The sequence below is a fragment of the Phocoena sinus genome, chromosome 5, assembly GCF_008692025.1.
Source record: "Phocoena sinus isolate mPhoSin1 chromosome 5, mPhoSin1.pri, whole genome shotgun sequence".
Classification (NCBI taxonomy): Eukaryota; Metazoa; Chordata; class Mammalia; order Artiodactyla; family Phocoenidae; genus Phocoena; species Phocoena sinus.
In genome coordinates, this window is record NC_045767.1 from 89573939 (window position 1) to 89599305 (window position 25367).

At 37.1% G+C, this 25367-nt stretch overlaps 1 protein-coding gene across 1 annotated transcript in view; it reads right to left on the bottom strand.

The window, feature by feature from the left end:
• Positions 1–8159, bottom strand: part of GC (GC vitamin D binding protein) — a 41449-nt gene extending 33290 nt beyond the window's left edge. The window contains exon 1 of the mRNA XM_032632917.1: positions 8013–8159. Within this exon, the coding sequence (XP_032488808.1) occupies positions 8013–8070 (58 nt within the window). The 5' untranslated portion in view covers positions 8071–8159. The remainder of the gene's footprint in view (positions 1–8012) is intronic.
• Between the last annotated feature and the right edge of the window lie 17208 nt (positions 8160–25367).

A 25367-nucleotide genomic window follows, 5' to 3' on the forward strand; every position in this document is an offset into this window, starting at 1 on the left:
AGTGGTGGTTTTAGTTGAGAAATTAAATATTGTTGGGCTGGTTTAGGAAGTTGCCCTGATTATTGGAACTAAAGAAAACTGCCGATATGTCATTAAAAACATTGTCAACTAAGAAGTGGTATTCAAATTAGTACTTTTATTTCATTTTTCAGGCTTTTTGGGTCTCATTTCCGTTGACATTTTAAATCACTATTAAATAAAGCATTGATCTGGTTTCATATTGATATTTGCAAGCAGGAGTGCAGTTTTGAGCTTAAGTCAATAGAAAGTAGACCTAGAGTTCTGCATGACATCTATAGATTAACTATCTAGAGGAAATTAACTGTACCTCTTAGGATGCCATCAGTGGAACATTTCAGATGTTGAAAATTCAAAATCAGTAGAAGATATAGGGGCAATGGGTCAGTTGCCCCAATACTAAAATTGCCATAGAGGATGGCCTCATAGACTCACTCAAATTTGATGCCTTTGGTTTCAACACAGGTGGTAGCCCATATAGGTGCTACACTCACCAAAGTCCCAGAGGAGGCATTCTTCCTCCACACATCTCATTCCACCTCGCTTTTCCTTCACAAGTTGAGCCACCCTGTCATCAACAAATGCTTTTGCAGAGGTGAAGATAAGGGAGCAAGTTTCCCTCTCCCACCTTTGGCATGAATGAGGGTGGTGTCTTTGGTATCCTGAATTGGAAACTTAGAATGCATTACAGGGCTTAGTTTTTAAAACAATATAAGAACAAATAACATGATAAAGCACATACAAGAAACTTGAAAGCCACCAATACTTAAGGAACTGAGGTCTGATATTAGAGATAAGAATAAGAATACAACACCAATAGCAGCATGGAAGAGATTGAAACAAAGCATATGAACCCATGGAATGGAAGAGAGCTTTTAGAAAACCTCATGAAAGGAACTATTACTTGAAGTGGACCATGAATGATGGGCAGGATTTTAACAGGAATAAGTGAACTGGGAGAGGAATTTTAAGTGGAGAGAACATGAAGAAATATCTGAAGTTAGAAAATCTCCAGTCATATCTGGAGAATGAGTAATCCAATAAAACTGAAGCAGTGGAATTAAATACTAGAAAACTGGAACACCAAAGTTTTACTTACTTTTTAAGGTAATGGGGTATCTACTGAAATACATTCATGGAGAGAAATGACCAACTCAGAGCTGTACTCAAGGAAGAGTAATCTTGGGATCTAAGCGAAATAGTACCTTGTTACTAAGGCTGTTCTGTGAAATATGCTAGTCTATGTAAAAATGCCTAGCACATCTCCTGCCTAACGTGGTAAAAACACAATGAATGTTAGCACCTCTTCTTATAGTAAAATCCAGTGATGATACCTATATGCCCTTGTGATAAGGATCCCTTGTGGCTTGCTCCGGTCCTTCTCTCAGATGGTAGGCTAAATTACTTTCTGGTCAGAAGGAAATGGAAGAGAATAGAAAACTCCCAGGAAGCACGGAAATGAGTTAACATGTACCCCAGTTATCTCCTGGCCAATTCTCCCTGGATCTGACCAATGAGATTATAGTCTATCAACAGTGAGATGCTTTCACTCAATGATCCTTTCCTTGGGGAAGTCCCAGCCTGTCACAGAACCCAGAAACCTACAGTATTAGGTTTCTATTGCTACTGTAACACATTACCACAAATTCAGTGGCTTAAACTTACTGCTTTACATTTCTACTGGGTAGACTGACACAGGTCTCACTGGGCTAAAATCAAGGTGTCAGCAGGATTGTGCTCTCTCTGGATGCTCTAGGGGAGAATCCACTTCCTTGCCTACTCCCTAGCAGTGGCCTAGGATTCTAGGCTCAAGGCCTCCTTCCTCCATCTTCAAAGCTGGCAACTTTGTGTCTCTTTGTGCCTTTTCTCTTCAGTGACATCATCCTCTGACTGATTCTGTTTTGCTCCCTTTTTTTGATTACTTTGGCCTCACTCAGATAATCCAGCATTGTTTTTCTACTTTAAGTTCTGCTGACTAGCAACCTTTATTCTGTCTGAAACCTTAATTCCCCTTTGTGATGTGAGCTAACCTCTTAGCCCGTTCCAGGCATTAGAATGTCAACATTTTTGGAGGATGTTCATTCTGCCTAACATACACATTACTATTTAAGCCTGAGGTTGTACCCACCGTCACATGACTCCAAACAGAGACCAGAATTGGGGTGGGTTTGTATCAGACAGTCTGATAGCTAGAATCCCACCAGTCAGCTATACATGTTCACCCCTAGCATTTCATTTACCTTCCCAACAGTGATCCTAATTTTTATGTATTTCATTTTTGGACTCTACTTACCAGGTTATGTCAGGATTTGCATTGTGTTTTAATATGAATTGATTGGGGAAGGGATGGGAGGTAGGGATTTTGTTAGGGAAGCCACTACAATAGCTGGGTGAAGGTTAATAAGGGCCTGCACAAGGACAATATAAGAAAGTGGAAATGTAGTAGAAAAGAGCCAGTGTTCCCAGGCTTTGAGAACTAGATCTATGCAGGGGGTAAAGGAGACAGACAAAAGGACCACTGAGGAGTTTCGGTACAAGGCTGACATATTTTAGGGCTGAAATTTATAGAATATAGAAATGATTGGATACTGATAACAAAAGTGTGTAAAATAAAATCCAACAGTGCTCTACAGGATTGAACATAAATGATTTAGAGGTGTTAGTGCCTCTAAAGGAAGGCACTATAGGAAGTTAGAAGACAGAGCTAGTTTCATGGAATAGGGATGAACTGGGATTTGGATCAGCTGTGGATGACCGTGGTGGACAGAATGAATTTCACTTACTTCCCCCTAAATTGGTGTCAATGATTGGCTCTCTCTTACACTTATTCTAAGATTAGTGAAAGTATTTCAGGTATGTGTCTCATGAGAGGCAGCAAAGCAGTGATTTTGAGTGACTGTAAACCCAGTGAATTGATGTAAGATTCTGATCCTGACACTTAACTAGCTCAGTTACTTTGGATAAGTTACTTAACCCCTCTCTTCCTCAGTTTTCCCCATTTATAAAATGGGGATAATAGTACTGAGCTCATCATGGTGTTGAAAGGATGAAATAAATCTATCTGAAAGATTTTAAACATGTTAACATATTGTAAATAAACTATTAGCTATTTTATTCAATGGATGAAATCTAGTGCCAATGCTTCACAGTGGGTGCTATATATAAAACTTATGATGAAAATAACAAAAGACTTAAAGTTTACTCCTTCCAGGATATATATTATGTGTCCTAGCTGTTATTTAATTTTCCTTAAATACTCAAAACTACCTTATGAGGTAGGTACTCTAATAACCTTAGTTTTGTGATTTTACACACAAAAAACTGCTACACATAATATATGGCAAGTAGTGTTCTAAAACTGAGAATTCCAGCAAGGAACAAAAAGTCCTTGATTTCATGGAGCTTACATTCTACATCTTACTTTCATTACAATAAACAAATGAACAGCTGGTAATAAGGTGATGAGTGCTCAAAATAAAACAACAAAAACAGGGTAAGGGAATAGAGAAAAATGGAGTAGTAGGTGCTATTTGAGGTAGATTGGTCAGGGAAGTCTTCTCTATATGTGAACTTGGAGCAGACAGAGGGGATCCATGTTCTAAGATGAGTGAGGTGCTAAGGCAGATCCCTGGGGTGCAGAATACAGAGAGTGGGAGCTAGTGGAGGCCAGTGTGGCTGAAACAGAGTGAACTGGGGGGAAATAGAGAGGAGGGTAGCAGTGGGCAGAATAAAGAGGTTAAGTGACCACAGATACTAGGGGGAGGGTAATCAGTTCCTTTTAAGGATTTCTTCATCTTCTTTCTGTATAGATCAACCTTGTGGCCTGTTAAAGTATGCTTACTCATCCCCATACCCCATACATGATGGTGAATTCATACTGGTATTGCACCTCATAGCAATGAAGAATAATTTTGCTATTAGGTTAACATTGCTTTTTTTTTTTTTTTTTTTTTTTTTTTTTTTGCGGTACGCGGGCCTCTCACTGTTGTGGCCTCTCCCGCTGCGGAGCACAGGCTCCGGACGCGCAGGCTCGGCGGCCATGGCTACGGGCCTAGCCACTCCATGGCATGTGGGATCTTCCCAGATCGGGGCACGAACCTGTGTCCCCTGCATCGGCGGGCGGACTCTCAACCACTGCGCCACCAGGGAAGCCCTAACACTGTTTTGTTTTTTTTTTTTTTTAAACATCTTTATTGGGGCATAATTGCTTTACAATGGTGTGTTAGTTTCTGCTTTATAACAAAGTGAATCAGTTATACATATACATATGTTCCCATATCTCTTCCCTCTTGCGTCTCCCTCCCTCCCACCCACCCACCCTATCCCACCCCTCCAGGCGGTCACAAAGCACCGAGCCCGATATCCCTGTGCCATGCGGCTGCTTCCCACTAGCTATCTACCTTACGTTTGTTAGTGTGTATATGTCCATGACTCTCTCTCGCCCTGTCACAGCTCACCCTTCCCCCTCCCCATATCCTCAAGTCCGTTCTCCAGTAGGTCTGTGTCTTTATTCCTGTCTTACCCCTAGGTTCTTCATGACATTTTTTTTTCTTCTTAAATTCCATATATATGTGTTAGCATACGGTATTTGTCTTTTTCTTTCTGACTTACTTCACTCTGTATGACAGACTCTAGGTCTATCCACCTCATTACAAATAGCTCAATTTTGTTTCTTTTTATGGCTGAGTAATATTCCATTGTATATATGTGCCACATCTTCTTTATCCATTCATCCGATGATGGGCACTTAGGTTGTTTCCATCTCCGGGCTATTGTAAATAGAGCTGCAATGAACATCTTGGTACATGACTCTTTTTGAATTACGGTTTTCTCAGGGTATATGCCCAGTAGTGGGATTGCTGGGTCATATGTAGTTCTATTTGTAGTTTTTTAAGGAACCTCCATACTGTGCTCCATAGTGGCTGAACCAATTCACATTCCCACCAGCAGTGCAAGAGTGTTCCCTTTTCTCCACACCCTCTCCAGCATTTATTGTTTCTAGATTTTTTGATGATGGCCATTCTGACTGGTGTGAGATGATATCTCATTGTAGTTTTGATTTGCATTTCTCTAATGATTCCTAACATTGCTTTTGATGATGAAGTTAGCTACCTCTTTGACTTCAGCTCTTCCTCCTTTCCTCCTTTCCCTTCTCAGCTAAGCCTCTTTAATGCTTTTACTCTGGGTGCTTTGTGAACTTGGATCAGGCCGTATTTGTTCCTAGCTCAGGACATCTGCCCCTGAGTTCGTCAGCTTGAAACATACTTCTAGATATTTGCACGGCTGTCTTCTTTTCATCATGTAGATCTCAAATCCTATGTTGCCTCCTCAGTCACCTGAGGAGGTGACTAAGTACCAAAATAAGCATAAAATTATGCTTATTTTGCAGAGAGCATATACAGACATATCTGGGAAATTATCAATAGAATATCTTCTTATTCGAAATTACTTCTCTTTAGCATTCTGTACAGCTATGTTCTTGAATCAAACTGAGGGCAATTTTGTTTTTCACATGGCTCCTGATGAAGGGGTGGCAACTTGTAGAAAAGAGAAACAGTGATTCAGTGGTGGTTTGGAAGATTGGGATGAAACACATTGTCTCAGGGCTGTTTCGACAGGTAAGTGGGAGAAGGAGAAATACAGCTTCCCCCTCACCTCAAGGGGAATTGACTTTCTTCTTGCTATTTGAGCCCATGTTTAATAAAATTATGCTGAGAATGAAATGCTTAAAGCAAAAGGAAAATGTTCTTGCCAATAGCTCTTATAAACAGCAGTGCTTTGCTTCCTGTAGCATTATTTCTTTGGTAATTGTGTAGCAATTGTGTAGTAATTGTGTAGCCTTCTTGTTTCTTGGGAAGAGGGAAAGATATGATTTAGATTAGTGCTTTATCCATTTCAGTTTTGAGTAAAGAAGCCAAGTGGAGGCAATTGGCAAACATAACTTTCTTGCCTCTCACAGGGTAGCTAAAGTGGATATTATAATATCATTTAGATTTGGCATATTTGGTAAGCCCTTCTCTCTCAAGATGTACCCAAGGGCTTGTGCACTGAATCCCCGATGCCATTTGATAGAAGAGGATGGGCCTGACTGGAGCTAACGTTCATATTATATCCACTTTAGAACTGAGGTTTTCCAAAGACTGCTTCCATGGGATATAGGCATTTTAGGAAAGAGCCCATGTGTTTGGGAAACTTTGTTGTTTTGAATAAAGTTAAATTATCTTGTTTTGATTTCTCAGAGCTCTTAGGACAACAAAAACATTGATTATGAACCAACCAAGAAAGACTAATGTCTGGCTTATTTCTTAAATATGTTTGGCCATAGAAACATATTTCCAAAATGAGTCTTGAAGGAAATACACCTTGGAAAAGAGGTTCTAGACAAATGCTGTGGGTGATTGGTCAGCTCTGTAGAACTAGGCAGAGAACTGCAACCCAAACCAATCCTCCAGCATCCAAAGTTCCTCTCAACTCCTTCAGTCTGTACACTTCCTGCCAGGATTGAGCACACCTAGCTTCCAGGTAAAACACTGACTTGGTATTTGGGTTATGCTCAGGTATTACAGAACAGAGGACTGATGGGTCAGGACTACTGTCCCCAAATATTGGACATTTATTATGTAGGTAATTGTACTTTATGTCTCAGGAGTCATGATCTGACCTATGGCACATAGGTAATCGAGTTCATTGTGAAGTGCAGACCTTCAAGGGAGCTTACTTGAAGTTTTCAGCATCTGTTTCATCAGAGGCTGAGTGAATACTAAAGGATGTTGAAATAGAGGTTGCAGAATACTGTTATTCTCCAAAGCACTGTAATTCTTTGTAGTGAAGCCAATGTACATTTATTGAGTCAGTAGTTCAAAATGGCACACTATGGCATCCACATGTAATCCCAGGCATCCACATGTAATCCCAGGATATAACCATTATTGGACTTTCTGTGTTTTGAAAATCCAGATCTGAACCTACTTCAGGAGGACTTTTCAGGTTCAGATCTGCCTCAGGGAAACCATGGGTGAAGGAGTACGCTTTCAGGGTTCCTTGGGACCTGGGCTATTCAGAAGTCTTGTAAGGGACATGAATAAGACAAAATTTAAAATAATTTAATAACAAAAATGAGTTTTTTTTTTTTAAAAAATGTAGAAATAAGGTCAGGAATAAGGTTATTCCTGTCATAATTAATAACTTGATTCCTGGGATACATGCATTTTATTCCGCTGGTTAAATGTTATTAATATGACTTGGGTAAAGCGGTTAACTGGAAGCACTGCATGAAAATTTTAATTTTTTGAAGCCGGATGAATGCAGATTCCTTTTATAAGCATTAAGGAATCAGCCAGAAAGTAAATTGGAACTGATCATGAATGTTGCAGCTTGGGAACTTATAAAGTTGTATATTGCTCAAAGACGAAGACACCATGTGGTGAACAAACTTAATGAAAAATATAGCTCAGAGACCTTGATAGTCATATTTCTTAGCTAATGAATTCTTTTATGTGAGATATTTTAGAAACTATAATGCGTTTTCAAATATTACATATAGAGGATTCCTTGAAGAAGATCAAAGAAATCTGTTGACTTCGTCATTGATATGGTATATTGTACTCTCACTGGCAATGAATATTTGAAGTCTGAAAGACAAAGCTCAGTGATGGATCACAGCCTCCATTTGCGTTATCCTTGAACAAATTAAAAAATTCTAATTTTGAACCATTTTTTTGAGATCTTAGTTATCAAGAAAACAGGGAACGATAAGTGACAAATTATATAGTTTTTCTTTCTTTCATGAGATTCTTATCGTGACTTCTTGGCTATTCTAATTGAACACTCTATGTGACATTTGAGCTCAGATTAACCCCCCTTTGATTCCTCCCTCTCTCCCCAACATATTCACTGATTCTTCTGTTTTTCACCTTGTGTATAATTTTTAAAATGGTAACAAAATTAGACTAGTTGAGAGTTCTTGTAAATGGTCACAGCACTGGAAGTCTTACCTCTCTCTAGAGCATGCACAAATGCTACAGCAAGCAGGAAAACCAGGATCCTCTTCATTTTCCTGCCGGCAAGTCCTGTAGCACCCCTGTCTCCTGTACGTTACCCAGTTTAAAAAAAAAAATGGCATCCAAAAGTAACCAATTCCCTTTTACTAATAAGATTCCTGACTGTGAGCTAATCAATTATTAATCTCTACATGGAAGGAAGGGCAGTCATCCTTGGGCCACAAGAGATAAAATATCATCAATCAAGGCAAATAGACAACCTGGGGAAAAAGTAGTGGAAAATCTAGGAGATTTTAATCATTAACTTTGTCAAACTGCAAAAGAGTCAGGGTATATATAGATTTTTCCCCCCCACTTCTGCTTTTTGCTAAAGCTTATCTAATGTATTTATGGGCACATTTTCCCTCCCTCTTTCTGTGTTGTCTTTGGACATTCCCTACCCTTCTCATGTGTATAAATGGAAACTTGGAGGTGTCTCTTTGTTTAAACCTACTACAAATAAAGATTATCTTAAAATATCACAGACTAGATGTTTAATAAGGGCAAAAAAAGTGAGAACCCAATTTATCACAATTGCTCAAGTCCATAATTTTAATGTTATATATTTTATTGAAGATGATTGGGTTAGTACTTTATATTTATGTGCTATATTACACAAATATATTTCTAAAGCACTGACATACATATTAGAAATAACCCTTGAAATCACAAAAATTAGTGGCAAATCTTGGACTTCCCATAGCTCATTTAAAGTTCTTTTTACTAGTACTATACAACTAGTATATTTTAGGATAATATAACTTGAGAGTACACAGTTTGCCTTGTAGAATGCAGAATCCACCATTTTCATTTTACAGAAGAAGGAACTAAACCCCAGAGATTCTGTGGCTTGCCCAGAAAGGCACAGGTAGTTGTCATTCATTCCATCACTGGAAACAGGTCAGCATCTTGTTCTTGCAGTAGTCATCTTTTCAGGAAACAGGGTCAGATAAGGGTTGGGTACACCAGCTCTGGAATCAAATTCCTACTCAGCTCTTATCGGCTATATAACCTTGGAAAATCATCTCTCTAAGCCTCATCTCTCTCCTATGCAAAATGATGATAACTTCTAGTACTTTTGTTACAAGTGTTGTGAGCTTAATTAAGATACTGTGCAAGGTTTACCATAATAACAAACACATGGTAGCATGCATTAATGTTAACTATTGCTCTCATTCTAGTTATTGCCCCCTCTTTTCACTGGCTCTCCAAATTTATAATATCTGAGAAGGTTATTGAAGCTAATGAGGCCTAGAACTCAGTGGAAGATCTTGAAGCCAGCCTGTATTATGAGTTTAGGACCATCACAGATAAGTGGTAAAGAATTCTGATATCAGTTTAGTAGCTAAGGGTTAACTGCATGGTCAGATTCCATCAAAATCTCAAATTGCATAAGCAGTTACATTTTTAGTAAGATTCTCCATCTATATTGAAAATTGTTGAGTGTTAAGTTCAGAAAATACAGTCCAGGTAGTTGGAAAAGGATAACTAAGCAAGATTAAAGCAGAGATATCTCTATAAAGCCAACGGAAATTCACATGCTAGAGGAGACTAAAAGATACTCTAAATATTGCTAGGGGCAGTATGGGAAGATAGCCTTACTGTTCAAGGACCAACTATATGCTGTTCAAAGATGAACTTCCTTCCTACTACAAGTCCTCTAAACTTTTCCTTTGGCTAAACTCTTAGTTTACTTTGCAAGTTAATTTAAAAGTGTGTTTTAATCTTAGTATAGATTATTTGGAAGTGCCAAATAATCAAGTGGCACTAATAATCAACTGTTATCTTAAGTGCCAAAACACTTAAAAATAACTAAGAAGACCAGAACTCAGAAACATTATTAACACATTATAGTTTCCATTTTTAAGATAATACACATATCCATTTTTATAGAGCTTTGTATTTAACAGTATTTCATCTTCTGATGATTAGTTCATTCAAAGATATACTGGTTTGTTTCCCATTAATTTTGCTACAGTTTAAGATCAGCCTGTTCTTTCATTTAAAAAACAATTATAACTTTATCTCTGATTTTGCAATAACATCTACCACTTTTGTTTAATGATAAACTACATGTAGCAAGAGTTGCAACATCTCATTTAGGTCCTCCTGAGAAATCTCTACACAAGCTGCCAAATGCATTCTCTTGGCTGAGTTTACCTTTTTCCAACTGAAAATCAGCACTCGTGTGCTAATAGCTAAATACATTAACCATCTCTCAGTCTTATTTATATAACTCTCCTTTAATTCTTTTACATGTTGATAGCTCACCGTCATTCTGTTGGAAAGAAATAATTGGCTTAATTGAGACATCTCATCTTGCCATGACTACTCTAGTAAGTCCAATGGGGCGGGGGGAAGATAAAAAAGACCGAGTGAAATCTTCTGCCACAGTTACAGCAACTCAGAAATTTATAATGGAAATAGTTATTTTAGAAGAATTATTTATTAAATAAGCAGTAGAATTTCACAGGAATTTTTTGCCCATAAAGAATCAAATAGCATATACAGAAGTCGAAATAAGTTGTTGTACACATGAAATTGATATACTATTATAAACCAGTTAAAAAGCTGATTTGAAGTAATCTCCCATCTCTTTATCTTGCCATTGGCTTCAGAAGAAATGTAGGTTTCTCCCTAAACAGGGCTAGTTCTAGGCAAAATTGTGAGATAAAGCCCATCTTTAGTTCTTTCGCTATCACATTCTCTTCTTGTAGTAACTCTTAGATCTTACACCCTTTACTAAAGGAGTATCTTTAACATTTTTATGCTGTAACAGGCTGCTTAAAACTCTCCTATTATAGTAGTCCAGTAGAAATGACCTTCAAATCGATTTCATTTGCCAGTGTTTTCATTCAGATTCTCTTTATTATATTGTTAAAGTGCATTATCAGCGTCTTTCCCTGATAAATGACCTGGTGAAACGGATATCAATAGCATTAAGTGATATCCTTAAAGTTGATGTGCAGAGCAGGAATGGTGGACAGTCTAGGCTGCAGGGAACTCTCGTAACCCAATCACTTTGCTTTTCTCGACTCCCATGAGAAGTTCCAATATCCTAATAAGTCTCCCTTTTTACTTAAGCCTATTCAAGCTGCATTTATTTGCAATTAAAAGCATCCTAACTAACGTATTTTAGACCAGTCTTCCCTCTGTTGCTGTCATTATTTATCTGAAATGTGAACAGGACCATGTTATTGCTTCCCTACTTACAACCCTTCAGTTAAATGCCTGCGCTCAAAGTTTGTGACTTCATGTTACCTACCTCTGTAGGGTACTCTTTGCATATTAAAATTTAGTACAGCTGAACTGCTTGTGGTTCACTGAGCACATTGTGCTGCTGGGCCTCCAAAGGTCTTTGTTCACACTCTTTTCTTTGAAAGACCCCCTTTGTTGTTTTGTGTGATTGCTCTTATCTTTTACTAGAAGAAGGCTTTCACTTATTCATTTGACATATATTTAATTGACACCACTTTACGCCAGCTGTCACGCAAATAGTTGGTATTATAACGGTGTACATAACTACCTCGTGGATCTTCTAATCCAGCTAGGAAAGCAGATAATGAAAACAACAAATGTGTTGAGTGGTGAGTGTGTGGAGGACGGAAGCGGAAGCGGAGGTGGTAAAAGTAGATGCAGAGAGACCAGTCTGAAGGCTGCTTTGAAGTCCAAGCAAGGGATGACAGTGGCTCAGCCTGCGGTACTGGCAATGGGATGAAGAGACTCTACTTAGAAGACAGAAGTAGGGGGGTGATAATTGACTAGATGTTGGGAGGCAGTAGGAGTCAGAGGTGATTCCCTAGGTTTCTGGCCTAAGCAAGTGAGTGACATCTATGCCATTTTCTGGGATAGAACAAACTGGAGGAGACACATAGTTTGGGGGAAGATGTGTTAGGGAGAATTTTGATTAGGTACATGAATATACAGTTGGCTCTCTATAGCTGCAGGTTCCATATCCTTGGATTCAACCAATCTCGAATTGAAAATACTTTAAAAGTTCCAGAAGATTCCAGAAAGCAAAACTTGAATTTGCTGACCATGGCAACTATTTACATAGCATTTATGTTGTATTTACAGCTATTTACATAGGATTATATTGTGTTTACAACTATTTACATAACGTTTACATTGCGTTAGACATAAGTAACCTAGAGATGATTTGAAGTATACCAGAGAATGTGTGTAACTTATATGCAAATACTGCACCATTTTATATAAGGGGCTTGAGTATCCTTGGATTTTGATATCTGTGGGGATTGTGGAAGCAATCCCCCCAGGAGATCAAGGGTTGACTACCACCCTGGAGTGCAGAAGAGATCTGAATTTCCAGGCTGCACTGAGTCTTCCTTCTCTGAGCTGTGCTCTCCCACAGTGCTCTTAGTCTAGCTAAAGTTTATTCATCTAGGTATTCCCGAAAGCTAGCACAGAAACTCAACATGGTAAATCCTGAGAAACAATCAGTTTAATGGAGGAATTTAAATATCTAGTGAGTTTGTCAATCCTCTGTTTAAAATGAAGGGCTATGATAGAAATCTATGATTTTGCTCATAGATATCCAGGTAAAATTTGAACAAATCACTGTTTTGATGAACAAGCTAATTCATTTATAATTTTACTTGGATTTTTATGCAAATCTGTGAATGATTCCTTTGTATTTAAAACAAAAAAGGCTATTAGATAAATATTTTCAACAGAGGACAGAAGTTAGAAAAATCTCACAAACATAAATGATTTATTAAGCAAGATGGCTTCATTTATTTTAAAAGGAAAATTTGAACTAAAATTAGAGAAAATTGTCTTCTACCATGGCTCCATCTACCAAGACTGCAGTAGTTTAAGAAGTCTTATGTGATAAACTGGCAAATCATCAATTTCCCAAGAACACTTTCATAAAGAAACACACATCGCTAAAGAGAATCATAGGGCTTCCCTGGTGGCGCAGTGGTTGAGAGTCTGCCTGCCGATGCAGGGGACATGGGTTTGTGCCCCGGCCTGGGAGGATCCCACATGCGGCGGAGCGGCTGGGCCCGTGAGCCATGGCCGCTGAGCCTGCGCATCCGGAGCCTGTGCTCCGCAACGGGAGAGGCCACAACAGTGAGAGGCCCACGTACCGCAAAAAAAAAAAAAAAAAAGAGAATCATAGATATTTAAGAGAAATGCTTATTCAGACTAGAAAACAATTTTATATTCTGCCTGGAAAGACAAAGGAAGAAAGAAAAAGAAAAGGAAGGAATCCAGGAACAAGGTTCATCTGAGCTTTCCTCAATAACCTTGGACAAACAGCTACATATTTCTGCCTCTGTTTGATGGAATGAAGAACTCCATAGTCGCCACTGTTGTAAGCATAGTCATAACTAGTAAACTGTCAGCTAAGTATTCTTAGTACTGTTGGGAAAAAAGATGTCTAGGTTCAGTTAAAAAGAAATCACTTTATAGCAATTTCTTGCTCAGCTATTTTCCAACACTGAAGCCAACTAATTGGTGAAAACAGGTCTGCCTATTAAAACTGCAATTATTTTCTAGAGCATTGCCAATGGTGGTATATTTTTTGTATCATTTATAGAGAAAGAGGCAGAGGTTGATAAAAGAGAAAATGAGAGAATGGGGAAAAATAAAAGATGAAAGAAAATGAGAATGAGAAAATGCATCTACTTACGGTAAAATATCTGCTGTGAATAGTACAGATTGTTGTGCCCAAAATGTACATATTTCTCTTCCAAATTTTAAAATACTTTCTCAGAATAGGGTCTATAAAGATAGACTGTTAATATTCATAGCCTGTGTTAAACTTCATTAAGAGTTTCTAATAATGCTGTTTCCTATATATTCTGTAATAAGCAGGATTCTATAGAAGAAAGTCTGGCAATTTGAATAAAAAGTGATACTTAGGGGCTTCCCTGGTGGTGCAGTGGTTGAGAGTCCACCTGCCGATGCAGGGGACGCGGTTTCGTGCCCCGGTCCGGGAGGATCCCACATGCCACAGAGCGGCTGGGCCTGTGAGCCATGGCCGCTGAGCCTGCGCATCCGGAGCCTGTGCTCCGCAACGGGAGAGGCCACAACAGTGAGAGGCCTGCGTATCGCAAAAAAAAAAAAAAGTGATACTTAAATTGGATTATATGGGTTTGAAATTTTCAGGAGCATATTGTGACACTAGTTAATATTAGATAATCTAATAAATTCTACTTGGTTGAAAATGTATTACCTTGGTTTTCATGAATTTCTATATAGGTGGGTCTGGAAAGTTAAGAAATAGGAAATTTTATGAAACTGATTGCGATAGGCAGAATAATTCCCCGCAGACCTCTCTGGCGCCCATCCCCCCCGGCCCCCCTCAAATGTCCACGTCCTAATGCCTGGAACTTGTGAATGTTATGCTACATAGCAAGGGGGAATTAAGTTGCTGATTGGATTGCTGTAAAATATGGAACTTTTCCTGGATTATCCTTGTAGTCCCAATATAATCACAAGGGTCCCTTAAATGTGGAAGAATAAGGCAGAAAGTAAGAGTCAGAGAAAGCTGTGAGGAGAAAAGCAGAGATTGGAGTAATGTGATTGCTGGCTTTGAAGATGGAAAGGGGCTATGAGGCAAGAAATATGGGCAGCCTCTAGAAGTTGGAAAGGGCAGGAAAACAGGGATGTTAAAATTTCCAGCTCTTGAGGATTTTTCCATTTTTTCTTATATTCCTCTACTGTTGTAGAGTCTTGAATTTTGAAGCTCTGTTATTATATACATACAGACTTATAACTTATCTTTCTGATACATGTACCCTTTTATTGGTATGTCCTTTATGTAATACTTTGTCTTGGTCTCTTTTGTCTAATATTAATATAGCCATGACAGCTTTGTTATACTTTTACATGGCATATCTTTTTCCATGTTTTTACTTTGAAGCTATTTGTGTCTCTGTAAAGTGACTCTCTTGAAAAAGGAATATGATTGCATCATTTTTATTAAGACTTATCTCCACTTTTTGATGGGAGTGTTTATTAGTTCATTTATGTTTAATGTTATTATTGATATAATTGAATCTATCATCTTGTTGTTTTATGTACTTGAATGCTTTCCATTTTTCTCTTCTGTATTTCCTTTGTTCTTTTCTTGCCTCTTGTTGAATGTTTCATTAATTTTTTGCAGCTTCTTCGCTTTTATTTTTCAGTGGTTGCTCTAGGACTAACAATACTCATCTTTAATCAAAGTTTATTGGTTTTATATCTGGCACTTTCTATTTCACACTTCTCATTTCATATCTGATAGTTTTTATTTCCTACTTTCCACTTCATATTTTCATTACCATTTCACGCATTTTAAAAGCTTACAACAGCATAATACCATTTATCCATCCCATCCTTTGTACTTTGTCATACTTTGTATTTTTGTTTTATAAACCTTTCAGAGCTATTCTTTTTGCCTTATATTTTATTTAGCCCTTTACTTTTTAAATTTTATTTATTTATTTTGGCTGCGCTGGGTCTTAGTCATGGCACCCAGGATCTTTGTTGTGGCATGCAGGATCTTTTAGTTGCAGCATGCTAACTCTTAGTTGCGGCATGCATGCAGGATCTTGTTCCCTGACCAGGGATCGAACCCCGGCCCCCTGCATTGGGAGCGCAGAGTCTTACCCACTGGACCAGCAGGGAAGTCCCTATTTAGCCCTTTAAACATGTTTTCCTATTAACTTCTGACAAGTAGTTAGTGGTCATTGTCATTATTGCTGTTCTGTATGTGGTATGTCTTTTTTTTTTACTCCAATTGCTTTCAAGATTAGCACTTTACCTTCGGTTTTCAGTAGTTATTATCTGATGTACATGGTGTGGTTTTTTTTCCTATCTATCTTGATAAGGGTTCATAGAGCTTCTTGTTTCTGTAAGTCAGTGTTTTTCATCAAATTTGTGAAAGATTCAGACATTATTTCTGAAGGATTTTTCTGCTTCATTCTCATCCTCTTCAGGATAATAATTACACATGGCCCCAGTGGTGTATTAGACTATTTGATATTGTCTCACATCCCTGAGGTTCTACTCAGCTTCTTTAACCTTTGTTCTCTCTGCTCGTCAGTTTGGATAATTACTGTTCATTAGTCTCAAGTTCATTACTCTTGTATCTCCAATCTCATTCAATAAATTTAGCATTCTTCAGTTTTTGAATTTCTATTTGATTTTCTTAGTTTCTGTTTACTCAAGACCGTATTTGCTTTAAATGCTTTAAACATATTATCTTTTAAATCTTTCTCCATATTAATAAAAGCTGCTTTGTTTGTAGTCTTTGTCTACTAAATACTATGTTTGGGCCATCTCAGAGTTGGTTTCTACTGATTTTTTTTTTTAAATCTGGATTATCAGTGAGATTTGCTTCAAGTGTAGAAATATTTTCACTATACACTGTACTTTATTGAAGATATGTTATAATAACTCTGTATTCTATTCTATTCCTGTAAAGATTTGAATTTTGTTTCAGTTGGCACTTCAGTTACTGACAAATCATCTTAAACTCATGTGAGCTTAATATTGTCTTTTCTTAGAGTGGATGTGTGGAGAGCACAAAGCGTTTCCCAAGCCCCTGTAACTTGGACGGGCTTAATCCTTCTAAACACTATTACTCTTGTAAGGATGTAGATTTTAGACTCTGTACAGGTGAGTCTGGAGTAGGCCTTACTCTACAGTGAGGTCTGTATTTCCAAGGTGTAGTCTTTCTAGTGTCTTAGCTGGGTGCTTTGGTGTTTAAAAAGGTGATAAAGGGGTTTTCCCACTATCGAGGTGGGGCCTCCAAAGTCTTCTAGCACTGCTTGACCTCTAGTCTCTTTTCCTTTCTCAACACCTTACTAGCCACTTTTTGGTAAACCATATATGTAATTATATATATAATTACATAATTTTTATATAAAACTATATATATAATTTTCTTAAAGCAAAATTACTGAGCTATAATTTAAATTCCATAATGTTTACCTATTTATGGTATAAAATTGAGTGGGTTTTGGTATATTCAGAGTTGGACAACCAGCACCCTATCTAATGTTAGAACATTATCATTACCCCAAGGAGAAACCCTATGGTTCTCCTTTTGGCATGATAGTATGAGGAGCTCCATAGACTTGCTCCCCAAAGAAACTGGTGAAAATCTATGGAAATGATTCTAAGGGCATGTAGCAAATGAAAAGCTTAATTAAGAAAATCGACTAAACTTGGTAAGAAAAGCGACAGTCTGTGGAATCTGAGCCAAGACCTACTCACTCACTCCTAGCTCCAGCTCAGCAAGACAAGTATAACGAAGTACTCAGGGCTCCCTTTCACCCCATCTCCCAGTTAGAAGGCTATTTTCCATAGAGGGGCAGGATGCCAGCATTTCTCCTCATACATTCACCTACCTGTTGCTGGGGCTAAGTTCCAGGTGAGTGTGGCCTAAAAATTGGTGCCCTTTTTCCTCCCAGGCCCCATTTGTGGGAGGTAGACTCCACCTTGGGCCTGGCATGACTAACTGCCCTTGCTTCAGCCCCAGGACAAGAGAGACAAGCCAAGGAGATTTGGGGTTGATGCCTGTTCCCTCCGCTGAATGCTCAGCTCAGCTGACACTCTATACTTTCTATTTTACTATTAATGTCTTAGAAAAAGGTATGGGGATAATTTTCAGGATCTTAAATTTGGCAGTGGATTCTTATATATGATACTAGAAGGATGAACAACAAAAGAAAACATAGATAAAATTAGTATCCTTTTGAAGTGCAAATTTTTTTTTATCAAGAAAGTGAAAAGACAACCCACAGAGTAGGAAAAAAAAATATTCGCAAATCATTTCTGATAAGGGTCTTGTATCCAGGGAATTCCCTGGTGGTCCAGTGGTTAGGACTTGGGACTTTGACTGCTGAGGGCCTGGGTTCAATCCCTGGTTGGGGAACTAAGATCCCACAAGCTGTGCAGCGCAGCCAAAAGGAAGAAATAAGTCTTTGTATCCAAAATACATAAAGAACTCTTACAATTCAACAACAGCAATCCAATTAACACTGGTAAAGGATCTGAATAGACATTTCTCAAAGGGAGGTATACAAATGGCTAATAAGCACATGAAAGATGCTTGACCTCATTAGTCATCAGGAAAATGCAAACCAAAATGGCAATGAGGCACCACTTCATACCCACTAGAATGACTATATTCTCAGTCAGATAATAATGTGTTCTTGGGGATGTAGAGAAATTTGGACCCTCATAAACTGCTTGTGAGATGTGAATTGGTGTAGCCACTTTGAAAAATCATCTGTAAGTTCCTCAAATGGTTAAACTTACCATATGGCCCAGCAATTCTACTCCTAGATTTCTACCCAAGAGAAATGAAGCCATATGTCCACATGAAAATTTAAATGTTTATAGCAGCACTATTCACATTAGCTAAATGGTGGAAAAACCTCAACTGTCCATCAATCCATAAATGGGTAAACAAAATGTGGTATATCCTTACAGAATACTGGGACTGAAATATGGATACATGCTTAACATGGATTAACCTTGAGACCATTATGCTAAGTGAAAGAAGCAAGTCATGAAAGACCACACATCGCATGATTCTGTTCATATTGACATATTCAGAATAGGCAAATCTATGGAGACAAAGTAGATTAGTGGTTGCCTAGGTTTGGGGGAATGGGGGATCCGTGTGGTGATAGCTAAAGGCTATAGCATTTCTTTTGGAGGCGATGAAAATTTTTTAAAACTGACAGTGGTGATGGTTTTATGTATCTGTGAATATACTAACACTTTAAATGGATGAATTACATAATATGTGAATTATTTCAATAAAGCAGATACTATTAAAAAAAAAACACCTTACCCATTAGCAAGCCTCATATGTCTTTGCCCTGCGCACACATAGCTGAGACTTCTGTGTAGGACCTATGGGGAAGCTATGCCCCCTGAGTGTATTTCCTGCCTGCACACAGATTCTTTCCCTCTGGTACCCTACTCTGCAAATTCCACTGTTTAAGCTGCCCTAAGTTCTAATCTCTGCCTCCTCAGCTCAGTGGGATCGCTGTGCTCCACTTTTGGATTTCAGCTGGATATAGCAAGGTCAGGACATTTTATACAAATAGAGAATCAAGGTAACCTTGGAGCTCACCTTTGTCCTTACCCAGAGGGATCTCAAACTTATCTGTTGTCCAGTCCTGAAAACAGGTACTTCATTAATGCTTTCTTACAGCCTGAACTCTAGTATGGTACTTGACTTTCCTGCTATTCCTTTATACCCAGAAGGGAAAATACTCTAAACGGATAAACACAATTACAAATACCTAAAATATAAAAAAACTTTGCCTATAAATGTTAACAATAATAAATAATTACTCAAGAACTTTACTGGCATATTCTAAAATTTTTAAATGACTAGACTTTAATTTTTAAATGTTAATATTTCTCCTCAACTTTCCTGTAACTTTGTGTAATTTTTTCTTTTTACCTGTTCTAAGTCTAGTTTAATGCTAAGGTGGAAATTAATCTTAATATTGGAAGGATCAAGTGTTTGAAGAAACCAGCTTAAATTTTCTGTAATTTTGTTGAAGTGAACAAAATAATTTTTTGAACTAATTGACTTTATTGTACTCTTGAATAATACCTTTATTTCTTTGCTTTGCTTGAACAGATGTCTTGACTCTGCGTATTGGATATAAGCCTTTAGTGTAATAACTTCATATATTCACCATTTTAATTATTTTTTATTAAGTATTCTGGTGAACCTTTCATTATTTTAATAGTCTTAGTTTCTCCAGTGCATTTAATTAGTACAATTAGTGTTTGTTTGAAGTTTAATATTATTTGTGTGTGTGTATACATATGTATATATGTATATACAATATATATTTTTTGGATTGACATTTACCTTCTGGAGTATTCACATGCAAAATCATTAGGTTAGGTCAAGATGATCTTTCACAGGAAAACAAGACCCTTAGGATGGGTAGTCTAATTAGCATGGGTAGTCTAATTACAGAGAATTAAAAAAAAATTAAACAATACAAAATTTTCAAGTTGTTTTCACATTGCTCTTCTCATTCTTAATATCCCAGAGTTTAATTAGCACTATTCAGACATTGTTTTGATTGAATTGATTGGATAACAGTCAAATCGCTGCCTACTTCAGTCAAACCACCATTTGGAACACTCAAATGTGTGACTGAGAGAGAAAGGGATCTGATGAACTCAGTTTGATGTCATATCTAAACTCTAATTGGGTCGGGGATAAAAAGCACTAGCAAAGAAAAGTTGTTTTCTGGTAACAGAAAAACATTTATTCTCATTCTATTTCTACTCAAGTTTCTTTTAAAAAAAGGAATCTGATTATCTATTAGATAGTTTACTTTGGACTTTAACTTCAAATGTGGAGACTTTAAACAGGAGGTTAATGTATAACGAAAACTTTACATATTTCTCCCTTTCCTGTTTCAAAGTACTGCCATGTGAATGCTATACGAGGATTCACTCTGAAAAAGGAGTCCAGTTAAATGTAAAGGGATACAGTACAATTTAAACACTGGCTATTTGTTTTTTTTTTTATTATTATTATTTTTTTGTCCTCTTACTTCAGATATCTGGGAATCTACTGCATCCCCACAAAGAAAATTTGGTATAAAGTGACAGTTCTTAAAAAGTTTTTTAAAAAATATGAATGGATATAGGTAAGTGCTAATGTGAACAGTATCATATGCACTTCAATATTGCTTTACAATTTACAAACTGCTTTCCTATACTTTTAATTTCCTTTGTTCTAGACAGCAATTTATGCCTTGATAGGCAGAACATTAATTTTACAAACAAGAGAGTTGACTCAATACCAATGGTACTTGAGAATTTTTAAGATTAGAATTCAGAACCTGACTGCAAGACCAGAGTACTTCCCACTAACTGGATTAGAACAGATTATCACCATTGGTATATAAGGTAGATGGCTTTCTCCTAATGGAGTAAGCAATCTCTTAGAACAGTGGAAAGAGCTTGAACTTTGATGTTCGACAAAGATTTGTATCTAAGCTTTACCTATCAACCTTGATTAATACAATAATATGAGTTTAATGAAAAAAGTCTAAATGGAAAAAGTTTACTTAAAGCACCTAGGTAAATATAGACATTCAATTCAACACACACACAAACATAACTTGTTTTCTATTTTGTATTTTTAGAACACATCATTTTTCTCAATCATGGATAATTCATGAGGAGTTAAATTTCTTGGTTCTATAAATGTTGACTGATAAAACAAATCGGAAGAAATAAAATAAACCCCCTTTTTAAAACAAATGACTAATCTGTAGTCATTTGGCATAAGTATAGTGACAAATTGTTCATAGCATATTCTTTGTTATACTGTTAATTATAGTATTTTGACTAGCATTAGTAACACATTCATTCATTCATTCACACTTTTGTTCATCCAGGCACTGTTCTAAGAATTGAGGGTAAGGTAATGAAAATACAGTCAAAAATATTTGCCCTAATGGAATGTAATTCTAGTGGGATAGAATTATTTGTTAAGTAGTGATAATCGCTTTCTAATGCAAAAGTTTTTAGTGGACCCTAAACACTACGAGAAATCCGATGAGCCCATGTTCTTCTAAATTGCATGTGGCATATCTATTTTAGTATTCATAGTCCTCTAATACATACGATTATATACTTTTTAATATTAAGGATATTTGAGCCTCTGTTGCCCAAGGAAAATTGTTCTATAATGAGAAGCCCATCCCAATACTATTTTTTTAAAAGTTTTGTACATTTTTAAAGTCACTGAGTACCAAGGGGATTTGAATTTTATTAATTTTTTCATACAGCAGGTTCTTACCAGTTATCCATGCTATACACATTTGTATACATGTCAATTGCAATCTCCCAATTCATCACATCCCCACCCCCCACTGCTTTCCCCCCTTGGTGTCCATACGTTTGTTCACTACATCTTTGTCTCAATTTCTGCTCTGCAAACTGGTTCATCTGTACCATTTTCCTAGGTTCCACATATATGTGTTAATATACTATATTTGTTTTTCGCTTTCTGACTTACTTTGTATAACAGTCTCTAGATTCATCCACGTCTCTACAAATGACCCAATTTCATTCCTTTTTATGGCCGAGTAATATTCCATTGTATATATGTACCACATCTTCTTTATCCATTTGTATGTTGATGGGCATTTAGGTTGCTTCCATGACCTATATTGTAAATAGTGCTGCAGTGAACACTGGGGTGCATGTGTCTTTTTGAATTACGGTTTTCTCTGGGTATATGACCGGTAGTGGGATTGCTGGGTCAGATGGCAATTCTATTTTTAGTTTTTTAAGGAACCTCCATACTGTTCTACATAGTGGCTGTATCAATTTACATTCCCACCAACAGTGCAAGAGGGTTCCCTTTTCTCCACACCCTCTCCAGCACTTGCTGTTTGTAGATTTTCTGATGATGCCCATTCTAACTGATGTGAAGTGATACCGCATTGTAGTTTTGCTTTTCATTTCTCTAATAATTAGTAATGCTGAGCAGCTTTTCATGTGCTTCTTGGCCATCTGTATGTCCTCTTTGGAGAAATGTCTATTTAGATCTTCTGCCCATGTTTTGATTGGGTTGTTTGTTTTTTTAATATTGAGCTGCATGAGCTGTTTATGTATTTTGGAGATTAATCCTTTGTCCATTGATTGGTTTCCAAATATTTTTTTTCCCATTCTGAGGGTTGTTTTTTGTCTTGTTTGTAGTTTCCTTTGCTGTGCAAAAGCTTTTAAGTTTCATTAGGTCCCATTTGTTTATTTTTGTTTTTATTTCCATTACTCTAGGAGGTGGATCAAAAAAGATCTTGCTGTGATTTATGTCAAAGAGTGTTCTTCCTATGTTTCCCTCTAAGAGTTATACAGTGTCCGATCTTACATTTAGGTCTCTAATCCATTTTTGAGTTTATTTTTGGGTATGGTGTTATGGAGTGTTCTAATTTCATTATTTTACATGTAGCTGTCCAGTTTTCCCAGCACCACTTATTTATTTATTTTTACATCTTTATTGGAGTATAATTGCTTTACAGTTGTGTTAGTTTCTGCTTTATAACAAAATGAATCAGTTATACATATGTTCCCATATCCCTTCCCTCCTGCATCTCCCTCCCTCCCACCCTCCCTATCCCACCCCTCTAGGTGGTCACAAAGCACCGAACTGATCTCCCTGTGCTATGCGCCCAGCACCACTTATTGAAGAGTCTGTCTTTTCTGCATTGTATATCCTTGCCTCCTTTGTCATAGATTAGTTGACCATAGGTGCATGGGTTTATCACTGGGCTTTCTAACCTGTTCCATTGATCTATATTTCTGTTTTTGTGCCAGTACCATATTGTCTTGATTACCGTAACTTTGTAGTATAATCTGAAGTCAGTGAGTCTGATTCCTCCTGCTCTGCTTTTTTCTCTCAAGACTGCTTTGGCTCTTCGGGGTCTTTTGTGTCTCCATAGGAATTTTAAGATTTTTTGTTCTAGTTCTGTGAAAAATGCCATTGGTAATTTGATAGGGATTGCATTGAATCTGTAGATTGCTTTGGGTAGTATAGTCATTTTCACAATATTGATTCTTCCAATCCAAGAGCATGGTATATCTCTCCATCTGTTGGTATCATGTTTAATTTCTTTCATCAGTGTCTTATAGTTTTCTGCATACAGGTCTTTTGTCTCCCTAGGTAGGTTTACTCCTAGGTATTTTATTCTTTTTGTTGCAGTGGTAAACGGGAGTGTTTCCTTAATTTCTCTTCCAGATTTTTCATCATTAGTGTATAGGAATGCAAGAGATTTCTGTGCATTACTTTTGTATCCTGCAACTTTACCAAATTCATTGATTAGCTCTAGTTGTTTACTGGTGGCATCTTTAGGATGCTCTGTGTATAGTATCATGTCATCTGCAAACAGTGACAGTTTTACTTCTTGTTTTCCAATTTGTGTTCCTTTTATTTCTTTTCCTTTTCTGATTGCTGTGGCTAGGACTTCCAAAACTATGTTGAATAATAGTGGCGAGAGTAGACATCCTTGTCTTGTTCCTGATCTTAGTGGAAATGCTTTCAGTTTTTTACCATTGAGAATGATGTTTGCTGTGGGTCTGTCTTATATGGCCTTTATTATGTTGAGGTAGGTTCCCTCTATGCCCACTTTCTGGATAGTTTTTATCATAAATCGGTGTCGAATTTTGTCAAAAGATTTTTCTGCATCTATTGAGATGATCGTATGGTTTTTATTCTTCAGTTCGTTAATATGGTGTATCACATTGATTGATTTGCATATATTGAAGAATCCTTGCATCCCTGGGATAAATCCTACTTGATCATGGTGTATGATCCTTTTAATGTGCTGTTGGATTCTGTTTGCTAGTATTTTGTTGAGAATTTTTGCATCTATATTCATCAGTGATATTGGTCTGTAATTTTTTTTTTGTAGTATCTTTGGTTTTGGTATCTGGGTGATGGTGGCCTCATAGAATGAGTTTGGGAGTGTTGCTTCCTCTCCAATTTTTGGGAAGAGTTTGAGAAGGATGGGTGTTAGCTCTTCTCTAAATGTTTGATAGAATGCACCTGTGAAGCCATCTGGTCCTAGACTTTTGTTTGTTGGAAGATTTTTAATCACAGTTTCAATTTCATTACTTGTGATTGGTCTGTTGATATTTTCTATTTCTTTCTGGTTCAGTCTTGGAAGGTTATACCTTTCTAAGAATTTGTCCATTTCTTCCAGGTTGTCCCTTTTATTGGCATAGAGTTGCTTGTAGTAGTCTTTTAGGATGCTTTGTATTTCTGCAGTGTCTGTTGTAACTTCTACTTTTTCATTTTTAAATTTATTGATTTGAGTCCTCTCCCTCTTTTTCTTGATGAGTCTGGCTAATGGTTTATCAAGTTTGTTTATCTTCTCAAAGAACCAGGTTTTAGTTTTATTGATCCTTGCTATTGTTTTCTTTGTTTCATTTAATTCTGCTCTGATCTTTATGGTTTCTTTCCTTCTGCTAACTTTGGGTTTTGTTTGTTCTTCTTTCTCTAGTTCCTTTAGGTGTAAGGTTAGATTGTTTGTTTGAGATTTCTCTTGTTTCTTGAGGTAGGCTTGTATAGCTATAAACTTCCCTCTTAGAACTGCTTTTGCTGCATCCCATAGGTTTTGGATCATCGTGTTTTCATTATCATTTGTCTCTGGGTACTTTTTGATTTCCTCTTTGATTTCTTCAATGATCTCTTGGTTATTTAGTAATGTATTGTTTAGCCTCTATGTGTTTATGTTTTTTACGTTTTTTTTCCCCCTGTAATTGATTTCTAATCTCATAGCATTTTGGTCA